This window comes from Kogia breviceps, chromosome 4 (assembly GCF_026419965.1).
Source record: "Kogia breviceps isolate mKogBre1 chromosome 4, mKogBre1 haplotype 1, whole genome shotgun sequence".
NCBI lineage: Eukaryota > Metazoa > Chordata > Mammalia > Artiodactyla > Physeteridae > Kogia > Kogia breviceps.
Window position 1 is genome coordinate 30201452 of NC_081313.1, and position 12572 is coordinate 30214023.

Sequence of the window (12572 nt, forward strand, 5' to 3'; positions counted from 1 at the left end):
TTTATGGTTTCCTTTGCTGTGCAAAAGGTTTTAGGTTTCATTAGGTCCCATTTGTTTATTTTTGTTTTTATTTCTCTAGAAGGTGGGTCAAAAAGGATCTTGCTGTGACTTATGCCATAGAGTGTTCTGCCTATGTTTTCCTCTAAGAGTTTGATAGTGTCTGGCCTTACCTTTAGGTCTTTAATCTATTTTCAGTTTATTTTTGTGTATGGTGTTAGGAGGTGTTCTAATTTCATTCTTTTACATGTAGCTGTCCAGTTTTCCCAGCACCACTTATTAAGTAGGCTGTCTTTTCTCCACTGTATATTCTTGCCTCCTATATCAAAGATAAGGTGACCATATGTGTGTGGGTTTATCTCTGGGCTTTCTATCCTGTTCCATTGATCTATATTTCTGTTTTTGTGCCGGTACCATACTGTCTTGATTACTGTAGCTGTGTAGTAGAGTTTGAAGTCAGGGAGCTTGGTTCCTCCAACTCCGTTTTTCTTTCTCGAGATTGCTTTGGCTATCTGGGGCCTTTTGTGTTTCCATACAAATTGTGGAATTTTTTGTTCTCCTTCTGTGAAAAAGCCAGTGGTAGTTTGATAGGGATTGCATTGAATCTGTAGATTGCTTTGGGTAGTGGAGTCATTTTCACAATGTTGATCCTTCCAATCCAAGAACATAGTATATCTCTCCATCTGTTTGTATCATCTTTAATTTCTTTCATCAGTGTCTTACAGTTTTCTGCATACAGGGCTTTTGTCTCCTAAGGTAGGTTTATTCCTAGGTATTTTATTCTTTTTGTTGCATTGGTAAATGGGAGTGTTTCCTTAATTTCTCGTTCAGATTTTTCATCATTAGTATATAGGAATGCCAGAGATTTCTGTGCATTAATTTTGTATCTTGCTACTTTAACAAATTCATTGATTAGCTCTAGTAGTTTTCTGGTAGCATCTTTAGGATTTTGTATGTATATAGTATCATGTCATCTGCAAACAGTGACAGTTTGACTTCTTCTTTTCTGATTTGGATTGCTTTAATTTCTTTTTATTCTCTGATTGCTGTGGCTAAAACTTCCAAAACAATGTTGAATAATACTGGTGAGAGTGGGCAACCTTGTCTTGCTCCTGAACTTAGTGGAAATGGTTTCAGTTTTTCACCATTGAGAACGATGTTGGCTGTGGGTTTGTCATATATGACCTTTATTATGTTGAGGTAAGTTCCCTCTATGCCTACTTTCTGGAGGGTTTTTATCATAAATGGGTGTTGAATTTTGTCAAAAGCTTTTTCTGCATCTATTCAGATGATCATATGGGTTTTTCTCCTTCAATTTGTTAATACAGTTTATCACATTGATTGCTTTGCGTATATTGAAGATTCCTTGCATTCATGGGATTAACCTCACTTGATCATGGTGTATGATCCTTTTAATGTGCTGTTGGATTCTGTTTGCTAGTATTTTGTTGAGGATTTTTGCATCTATGTTCATCAGTGATATTGGCCTGTAGTTTTCTTTCTTTGCGCCATCTTTGTCTGGTTTTGGTATCAGGGTTATGGTGACCTTGTAGAATGAGTTGGGGAGTGTTCCTCCCTCTCCTATATTTTGGAAGAGTTTGAGAAGGATAGGTGTTAGCTCTTCTCTAAATGTTTGATAGAATTCGCCTGTGAAGCCATCTGGTCCTGGGCTTTTGTTTGTTGGAAAATTTTTAATCACACTTTCAATTTCAGTGCTTGTGATTAGTCTGTTTATATTTTCTCTTTCTTCCTGGTTCAGTCTTGGAAGGTTGTACTTTTCTAAGAATTTGTCCATTTCTTCCAGGTTGTCCATTTTACTGGCATATAGTTGCTTGTAGTAATCTCTCATGATCCTGTGTATTTCTGCAGTGTCAGTTGTTGCTTCCCCTTTTTTCATTTTTAATTCTACTGATTTGAGTCTTCTCCCTTTTTTTCTTGATGAGTCTTGCTAATGGTTTATCAATTTTGTTTATCTTCTCAAAGAACCAGCTTTTAAGTTTATTGATCTTCGCTATTGTTTCCTTCATTTCTTTTTCATTTATTTCTGATCTGTTCTTTATGATTTCTTTCCTTCTGCTAACTTTGGGGCTTTTTTGTTCTTCTTTCTCTAATTGCTCTTGGTGTAAGGTTAGGGTGTTTATTTGAGGTGTTTCTTGTTTCTTGAGGTAGGATTGTATTGCTATAAACTTCCCTCTTAGAACTGCTTTTGCCGCATCACATAGGTTGTCTACCTTTGTGTGTGTGTGTGTGGTAAGAGGGCCTCTCACTGTTGTGGCCTCTCCCTTTGTGGAGCACAGGCTCTGTATGCGCAGGTTCAGTGGCCATGGCTCACGGGCCTACCTGCTCCGCAGCATGTGGGATCTTCCTGGACCGGGGCACGAACCCTTGTCCCCTGCATCGGCAGGCGGACTCTCAACCACTGCGCCACCAGCGAAGCCCATCCCATAGGTTTTGGGTCGTTGTGTTTTCATTGTCATTCGTTTTTAGGTATTCTTTGATTACTTCAGTGATATCTTGGTTAATTAGTAGCATATTGTATAGCCTCCATGTGTTTGTATTTTTTACAAATTTTTTTCCTGTAATTGATATATAGTCCCACAGTGTTGTGGTCAGAAAAGATACTTGATATGATTTCAATTTTCTTAAATTTACCAAGGCTTGATTTGTGACCCAAGATATGATCTATCCTGGAGAATGTTCCATGAGCACTTGAGAAGAAAGTGTATTCTGTTGTTTTTAGATGGAATGTCCTATAAATATCACTTAAGTCCATCTTGCTTAATGTATCATTTAAAGCTTGTGTTTCCTTACTTATTTTCATTTTGGATGATCTGTCCATTGGTGAAAGTGGGGTGTTAAAGTCCTCTACTATGATTGTGTTACTGTCGATTTCCCCTTTTATGGCTATTAGCAATTGCCTTATGTATTGTGGTGCTCCTATGTTGGGTGCATAAATATTTACAATTGTTATATCTTCTTCTTGGATTGATTCCTTGATCATTATGTAGTGTCCTTCTTTGTCTCTTGTAATTGTCTTTATTTTAAAGTCCATTTTGCCTGATATGAGAATTGCTACTCCAGCTATCTTTTGATTTCCATTTGCATGGAATATCTTTTTCCATTCCCTCACTTTCAATCTGTATGTGTCCCATGGCCTGAAGTGGGTCTCTTGTAGACAGCATATATACGGGTCTTGTTTTTGTAACCATTCAGCCAGTCTATGTCTTTTGGATGGAGCATTTAATCCATTTACATTTTAGGTAGTTATCAAAATGTATGTTTCTATTACCATTTTCTTAATTGTTTTGGGTTTGTTTTTGTAAGTCTTTTCCTTTTCTTGTGTTTCATGCCTAGAGAAGTTCCTTTAGCATATTTATGAAACTGGTTTGGTGGTGCTGAATTCTCTTAGCTTTTGCTTGTCTGTAAAGGTTTTAATTTCTCTGTGCAATCTGAATGAGATTCTTGTTGGGCAGAGTAATCTTGGTTTTAGGTTTTTCCCTTTCATCACTTTAAATATGTCCTGCCACTCACTTCTGGCTTGCAGAGTTTCTGCTGAAAGATCAGCTGTTAACTTTCTGGGGATTCCCTTGTATGTTGTTGCTTTTTCCTTGCTGCATTTAATATTTTTTCTCTGTATTTAATTTTTGATAGTTTGATTAATATGTGTCTTGGTGTGTTTCTCCTTAGGTTAATCCTGTATGGGACTCTTTGTGCTTCCTGGATTTGATTGACTATTTCCTTACCCATATTAGGGAAGTTTTCAGCTATAATCTCTTCAATATTTTCTCAGTCCCTTTTTTTTCCCTCTTCTTCTGGGACCCCTATAATTCAAATGTTGGTGCCTTTAATATTGTCCTAGAGGTCTCTGAGATTGTCCTCAATTCTTTTTTTAAACAATTATTTTATTTTTTAAATTTATTTTTGGCTGTGTTGAGTCTTTGTTGCTGCACATGGGCTTTCTCTACTTGCAGTGAGTGGGGGCTACTCTTCATTGCAGTGCGTGGCTTCTCATTGTGGTGGCTTCTCTTATTGCAGAGCACAGGCTTTAGGCACGTGGGCTTCAGTAGTTGTGGCATGCAGGCTCAGTATTTGTGGATCCAGGGCTCTAGAACACAGGCTTAGTAGTTTTGCATGGGCTTAGTTGCTCCGTGGCATGTGGGATCTTCCCGGACCATGGCACAAACCTGTGTCCCCTGCATTGGCAGGTGGATTCTTAACCACTGTGTCACCAGGGAAGCCCTATCCTCAATTCTTTTCATTCTTTTTTCTTTATTGTGTTCTGTGGTAGTTATTTCCACTATTTTATCTACCAGGTCACTTATCAGTTCTTCTGCCTCAGTTATTCTGCTACTGATTCCTTCTAAAGAATTCTTAATTTCATTTATTTTGTTGTTTTTCATTGTTTGTTTCTTCCTTAATTCTAGGTCCTTGTTAAAAGTTTCTTGTATTTTCTCCATTCTACTTTCAAGATTTTGGATCGTCTTTACTATCATTACTCTGAATTCTTTTTCAGGTAGACTGCCTATTTCCTCTGCATTTGTTTGGTCTGGTGGGTTTTTACGTTGTTCCTTCATCTGCTGTGTATTTCTCTGTCTTCTCATTTTGCTTTACTTACTGTGTTTGGGGGTCTCCTTTTCGCGGGGTGCAGGTTCATAGTTCCTGTTGTTTTTGTTGTCTGCTCCCAGTGGGTAAGGTTGGTTCAGTGGGTTGTGTAGGCTTCCTGGTGGAGGGGACTGGTGCCTGTGTTCTGGTGGATGAGGCTGGATTTTGTCTTTCTGGTGGGCAGGACCACGTCCCGTGGTGTGTTTTGGGGTGTCAATGATCTTATTATGATTTTAGGCAGCCTCTCTGCTAATGGGTGGGTTGTGTTCCTGTTTTGCTAGTTGTTTGGCATAGGGTGTCTAGCACTGTAGCTCTCTGGTTATTCAGTGGAGCTGGGTTTAGCATTGAGATGGAGATCTCTGGGAGAGATTTCGCCATTTGATATTACATGGGGCTGGGAGGTCTCTGGTGGACCAATGTCCTGAACTTGGCTCTCCCACCTCAGAGGCTCAGGCTTGACACCCAGCCAGAGCACCAAGACCCTGTCAGCCACACAGCTCAGAAGAAAAGGGAGAAAAAGAAAGAAAGAAAGAAAAGTTATTAAAATTAAAAAAATATTAAATATAAAAAAATTAAAAAGTAATTTAAAAAAAAAAAGAGTGAAAGAAAGAAGAGAGCAACCACACCAAAAAACAAATCCACCAATGATAACCAGTGCTAAAAACTATACTAAAAAGAAAAATGGACAGTCAGAACCCAAGGACAAATGGCTAAAGCAAAGCTATACAGACAAAATCACAAAAAGAAGCATATACATACACACTCACAGAAAGAGAAAAAGGAAAAAATTAAAGAAAATATAAAAAGGAAGCGAGCAACCAAATCAATAAACAAATCTACTGATGATAATTAACTCTAAATACTAAACTAAGAGATACATAAAACCAGAAACAAATTAGATGCAGAAAGCAAACCCCAAGTCTACAGTTGATCCCAAAGTCCACCGCCTCAATTTTGGGATGATTTATTGTCTATTCAGGTATTCCACAATTGCAGGGTACATCAGGTTGATTGTGGAGATTCAATCCACTGCTCCTGAGGCTGCTGGGAGAGATTTTGCTTTCTCTTCTTTGTTTGCACAGCTCCCGGGGTTCAGCTTTCGATTGGCCCTGCCTCTGCGTGTAGGTCGCCTGAGGGCATCTGTTCCTTTTGGCAAGTCTGAGGTCTTCTGCCAGCGTTCAGTAGGTGTTCTGTAGGAGTTGTTCCACATGTAGATGTAGTTTTGATGTATTTTGGGGGAGGAAGGTAATCTCCATGTCTTATTCCTCTGCCATCTTGAAGGCACCTCCAAAGCTCGTGTTTAAGTGCTTTATTTACAATGACTAAATGATTCATAATAATTCATTCAAATGTTTGTTTTCATTTAATTGTAAAATGTAGTATATACACAGAAGTATATATAAAATACATATGTAAGATTTATAAAATATAGAGTAAATATCTATGACACATTACCAACCAGGTCAAGAAAGAACATTAACTTCCTAGAAGGCATGCACATCCCATACCCACGAAGTTCCCCTCTCTCCCCACAGCCATCTCTCTCCCTATTTTCTGGAAGTAACCATTAGACCAACTTTTATAACCTTGGTTTCTTTAAGGTTTTGCCACCTATGTATACATATCTAAACAATCCAGGGCAGATTTTTTGTTATTGTTTGTTCTTGAACTTTGTGTAAATGGAATCATACTGCATATATTGTTTGCTACTTAACTCTCTCTTAACACCATATTGTTGCTTATACTGGTATGGTACTTCATTGCATGACTATACTACAATTTATTATTTATTCAACTATTGTTGGAGATTTTGGTTGTTTCAGTTTCTGGCTATGAGTAAAGCTGTTATGAACATTCTCGTACAAGTTTTTCTGTGGACCTAAGTTTTTATTTCTCTTGAGTAAATATTTGGAGCAATAACTAGGATTACAGGGTCACAAGAGTATATGGTTAACCTTAACAGAAACTGCCGGTTTTCCAAAGTGGCTATACTGTTTTGCATTCCTACTAAGCATGTACAAGTTCCAGTTACTCTGTATCCTTGCCAATGGCCAATCTTTTAAAATTCTAGCCATTTTTGTAGATGTGTAGTGGCATCTTATTATATTACATTTCCCTTGTAACAATGTTGAGCATGTTTTTGTGGGCTTATTTGCCATTCAGATATTTTCTTGGGTAAAATATCCAAATCATTTTGCCCTCATTTATTTTTTTGGGGGTGGGGGTTGTCTCTTTATTGAGATCAAGTGTTTTATCAGATCTGTGGTTTGCAAATATTTTATTCCAGTCTGTGGCCTGGCTTTTCATTTTCTTAATGTGTTTTTTTGAAGAACAGATGTTTTAAATTACAGTGAAGTTCAATTTATCAGCTTTTTCTGATTTGGGTGTTTTTTTTGTCCTAAGAATTCTGCCTAAAGTCACAAGATTTTTTAAATCCAGATTTCTTCCAGAATTTTCATAATTTCACCTTTTATATTTAGGTCTGCAATGCATATTAAGCTAATTTTTGTATATGTTAGGAGGTAAGGGTTGAAGATTTATTTCCATGTAGATATTCAATGGTTCCTGCACCATTTATTGAAATGACTGTTTTCTCCTACTGAATTACCTTGCCACCTTTGTTGAAAATCCATTGTCCATATATGTGTGCATCTACTTCTGTACTTACTTTGTTCCATTGATGTGTATATCCTTATACCAATGTCACACTATCACAATTACTGTAGCTTTATAATAAAATCTTGAAATCAGAGTATATTCTCAAATTTTATTCTTTTTCAAAACTGTTTTGGCTATCCTAGGACCTCTGATTTCCATATAAATTTTAGAATCAGCTTGTCAGTTTCTATAAGAAAGTGTACTGGAAATCTGGTTGACAGTGCATCAAATCTATATTCATTTGATGAGAATTCATGGTTAATAAGTTTAGTCTTTCAATCCATGAGTATTGTATATTTCTCATTTAGGGTTTAATTTCTTCCAGCACTATCTTTTTTTTTTTTTTGTGGTACGCGGGCCTCTCACTGTTGTGGCCTCTCCCGTTGCGAAGCGCAGGCTCCAGACGCGCAGGCCCAGCGGCCATGGCTCACGGGCCCAGCCGCTCCGTGGCATGTGGGATCTTCCCGGACCGGGGCACGAAACCGTGTCCCCTGCATCGGTAGGCGGATTCTCAACCACTGTGCCACCAGGGAAGCCCCCAGCACTATCTTATAGTTTCCAATGTATAGGTCTTATATATATTTGGTTAAAATTAATCTTATTTAATGGTTTTTCATGCTATTTTCAGTATTTAAGATTTTTTGATTACTTGCTCCTAGTATATTGAAATGCAATTGGTTTTTATACATTGACCTTATATCCTGTGATCTTGCTAAACTAGTTCTAGCAGTTTGTTCTACTTAGTAGTTCTATTTTCTGTATATTCTATAGGATTTTTTTACATAATTATGTTGTTTGTGAATAAGTACACCTTTAAGTCTGCTTTTCCAATTTGTGTTTCCTTTGCCAAATTGCACTGATCAGAACCTTCAATCCTATGTTGAATAGAAACATTCGTATTTTGTTCTCAACTTTAAGGAAAAAGTGTTCAGTCTTCCACCATTAAGTGTAATGTTAGCTGTACATTTTTTCACAGATGTCTTTTATCAGGCTGAGGAAGTTCTTTTATTTCTAGTTTGCTGAGAATTTGATTATATTGTGCTTAGGTGTGATTTTGTGTCTGTCCTACTCTGGGTTCATTGAGTTTCTTGGATCTATGCTTCTATAGTTTTCATCAAAACACAAGGAATTTAGTGGTAAGGTAGGTGGACAGATACAGTGGACTGATGTGTGCCAAACATCCAGTTCTTCAGGAAAGCATTTCTTTCCTGTTATGTATAGTTTGGAAATGATTCTGTACCCCCAAACTGAGTCCATAACTCAAGCTGTGTCAATCAGCACCCTTCCTGGGACTTGTCTGTTGAATATACCTCTGGGTTAGATTAAATAGAATGAAGTAACTTGACACTGCCTGCACTCCCCCAGGGCTTATGGAGCAAACTGTAGAAAGACAAAAAAATAAAGATGGAAAGAAAAGCAGAACTGACCTAGAGACAGCCGTGAAGATATTGAGGTTCTGGATCTAGTCATGTGGAAGTAGCTCTATATTTGGACTTCTTAGTTTTGAGGGCCAATCAATTCTTTGTTTGCTTAAACTAACTTGAGATTCTTATTTTTATTTTTGTCAACTTCAGTGGAGTCCTTGTACATCACACCAGGAATCTGAAATTTCTTCTGAAGGACAAGGTGGGGGTATAATATATTTAGGTTTACATTTTTAGAAGAAAACTCTTGACTTTAGTGCAGGGAAAAAATGAAGATGAGGTCCAATTAGAGGCGGGAGAACCACTTAGACACTATTGTAAGCATCCATGTGAAATAGGGTACCTGATTAAATTCTAAAAAACTAAAATAGTGAGGTAACTGGACAGATATTTCTTCATCAAGTAAATAGACTTGCTTAGAAATTGGTGACTAACTGGATTTGGAGGGAGGGGAAGGAATTTAAAGATGATACCTGTATTTCTGATTTGAGTAATTAGATGATAAAGACAGGTAGAAAATAGAGGAGGAACGGGAGGAGGCAAAGGGCAGAGAGATAGAGGAATGAGTGCAGATTTGGTCACATTTTGAATGAGGATCTTTGGCAGTCATTCAAGTGGAAATGTTGATTACACAAGTAGACACTCAGGTGTGGGCTGCAGATATGATAGTCCTAGTTCCCACATGGCAAACTGATTAAACTTAAAAAGAGTTATTCTTCCTGCTAATAGGAGCTGCCAAAATACAAGAAGCATAGCTGAGTTCGAAAACAAATGTTTAATTTCAAACATGCCATAATGCAGAAATGTTTATTTGAAATGAAAAAGAGTAAAAATAGTATTTTAACTAATATGTGAAGCAGAACAACAAAACTGAATAGATTACATTAGTTCTTACAAATTTTTGGATTTAAAAAAGTCTTACCATTTAGCTTCAATCTCCTTATGAGGAAACTTTCCGTATGAGGAAAATAAAATTTCAAAGAGTTTAAATGATTTACTAGAAGACTCAAAAATATTCTGCAAAATTTTTTTATTATTAAGAGAATTTAAATGAAAAAACTGATAGAAAATGAAAGGAAAGCATGTGCCTTTCATGACCTTCAGGTTCAATGTTCTATTTCTTTATTTTCCTGATACAACTGTATCACTAGCATAATTTCCCCCTCATGAATAAGAGGAAAAAAGATGGAGGTGGGAAGTATCCTGAGGAAAAGAATGAGTAATATGTGAGTCCTGAGATGAAATCAACTATAAAACATATAAGTGGAGGAAGTTTATGTGGTTAGCAGAGAGGTTTTCAATGAACAAGTCACTAGTAAGTCCAGGTATATTATACTAAAGAAATGCTGAACATACATTTCATGAATTTCAGGATCAATATCCCATACCTTGTACAGTTAACTCAAAATAGATTTTTCTCTTTCCTAAACATTTTGCCATACTAAAATGATCTGTCTAAAATATAAATGTATGTCAAAACCAAGACTTTCAGTGACTCCTCATGGCCTACAACGAATGCACTTTCATACGTTCCACTTATTATTCATTGTCTATATATGTTTAATAGTCACTATAAAGAAATACTGTGTTGAATGAACACCAAGTTCAAAGTGTATAAATGAAGTGGATGAATGTGCTAGAACAATGCTACTCCAAGTCTGATCCACTTACCAGTTTCATCATCACATTGAAGGTGGAATATCTGTTTTAACAGGCTATTGAAGTGATTCTTACGAATGTTCAAGTTTTAGAAACACTCTTCTAGACAACTAAAAAGAAGGAGGGGATCTTAATTTCTCTTAGAAATCTTACCATCCTCCAAAGGATACTGAAAACATCTGCTGTGTGGTTAGAATTCTTAAACCCTCTCAAAAGATGTTATGTAATTGAAAGAAACAGGGTTCAGATTTCTGATTCTTAAGGACCATTTAGCCACATTAGCCCTAATGAAAGATGTAGCTTCATTATTTTCAGTTCAGTATACTTAACATATATATTAATGTGCTTAAATGTAAATGTGCTTAAAACAAAAACATGCAGCAGAACTGGAGTTGTGGCTAAGTACATCATTTAAGACTTTCATTTTAAGTAGACAAGACAGAATCTTAAATTTACAGAATTAACAATGTGTAGCATACATTCATTTTACATATTCAAAAAATCTAAACTTAGGGAACTGAAAAGCTGAAAAACATGAGAGGTAGTGGTACCTAATGAGTGGTATTCTGACATTCTATTAAATATTATAAATTAGAAGATTATAGGAGAAAGGGAGTTAAATTCTAAGAGAATACGGAAAGGGCAACCCATGGTCTTGGGAAAAAAATAAAAGTGGAAGGAAAAATATTTTCAAAATGTATTTTGAAAATTGTTAGACATACACTAGTGACAATAGGTAGAAGGTAATTACTCTCGGTAGCATAAAAGGTAAGAGGAAAGGAGTCCATGTTCTTGCTTTTTTGTTAGACCTAGTCATTCCCACCTTTTTCTCCCTCCCTGTTGCCATGACTTGGGGGCACTTGGTTTTGTCATCCTAATTTTGAAGATTAAAACCTATATTACTATTTTGCTTCATATATGGTGTGTCTTGGGTGAAACGTGTGTTGTGGTTATTGATGGGGGAGGGAGGAGGAGGAATCAGATAGGGAGCTCAATCCATAAACTAGTTGTATCCTCTAATGCAATGGTTCTCAAATCTGACATGTACCAGAATGTCCTGAAGGGCTTATTAAAACAGAGTGCTGGGACTCATCCCAAAGTTTTGGGTTCAGTAGGTTTGGGACTGGGCTGGAGAATTTGAATTTCTAACAAATTCCCAGATGGTGCTGATGTGATAGTTTGCTGTGTACATTTTGAGAACCACTGCTTTAAAGGAAGCAGTAGTCTCAGGCCAAAGAAGAGCTAGGTAAACACTGAGGGAAAACAGTATCTCCCTGAATAGGTTTTTAAGACATAGAACATTAGTTACAAGTTTATCACTTGCTCAAAAAACAACCAGGTGTGGGCTTCCCTGGTGGCGCAGTGGTTGAGAGTCCGCCTGCCGATGCGGGAGACACGGGTTCGTGCCCTGGTCCGGGAAGATCCCACATGCCGCGGAGCGACTGAGCCCGTGAGCCATGGCCGCTGGGCCTGCGCGTCCGGAGCCTGTGCTCCGCAATGGGAGAGGCCACAGCAGTGAGAGGCCCGCATACCGCAAAAAAACAAACAAAAAAACAAACAAACAAACAAAAAACAGGTGTGTATTACAAGGACTGTAACTGACCAAATCAGTAGTTGGAAGAAATTTCTTTCCAAGGTTAAACCCAAAACCTAAATAACTTTTAAAAACAGACAGTGTTTATTTGCTTATTTAGGAACTGTTGTAGAATCTAGTATTATGGGACTGGACCTGCTCAGCTAGCCTATTTAAGTTTTGATACTTGAACTAACTGAAACTGAATACTATAAATTCAAAATAAGAGTTTTTAATTTTTTTAATCTTTGTGTTAAAATCATAATCTTATTTCATTTGTTTAACCTGATTGAAAAACAAAAGAGTATTATGTAGTAAAAAAGAATTCACCTGTAAATGTACTGTCTGCTGATACCAGCCACTTATTAAAAAACACGTTTCTACTAAAATTATTCTTAAACTCTTAGATTTATAGCACCTGAAATCTGGACCCAGCTGAGCTTTTATTTTACAGATCAAAACACATGGATGAAAATACATTACAATAATTAATGAAGCCGTTCTAGTTTAGCCTGAAGAGATTTAAAATTCCCAGTGATAGCCTGTACTGCTACTGAGGAGCTCATAGACTGGAGCTCAACCAGATAACCACAAACAGCATCCAGGCAGAGATTTGTGAATCTTCTCCTGTAATGAAAAAGACACCTGATCAACCATCT

At 37.0% G+C, this 12572-nt stretch overlaps 1 protein-coding gene across 2 annotated transcripts in view; it reads right to left on the reverse strand.

Annotated features, from left to right (window-relative positions):
• Positions 1-12337: 12337 nt before the first annotated feature.
• The window catches only part of NUP155 (nucleoporin 155), a 60521-nt gene continuing 60286 nt past the window's right edge, over positions 12338-12572 (reverse strand). For both annotated transcript variants that reach the window (XR_010840103.1, XM_059060239.2), the window contains one exon: positions 12338-12540. Coding sequence is in view for 1 of the 2 variants with exons in the window: in XM_059060239.2 (XP_058916222.1) it covers positions 12402-12540 (139 nt within the window). In the remaining variant the exon portion in view is untranslated. The remainder of the gene's footprint in view (positions 12541-12572) is intronic.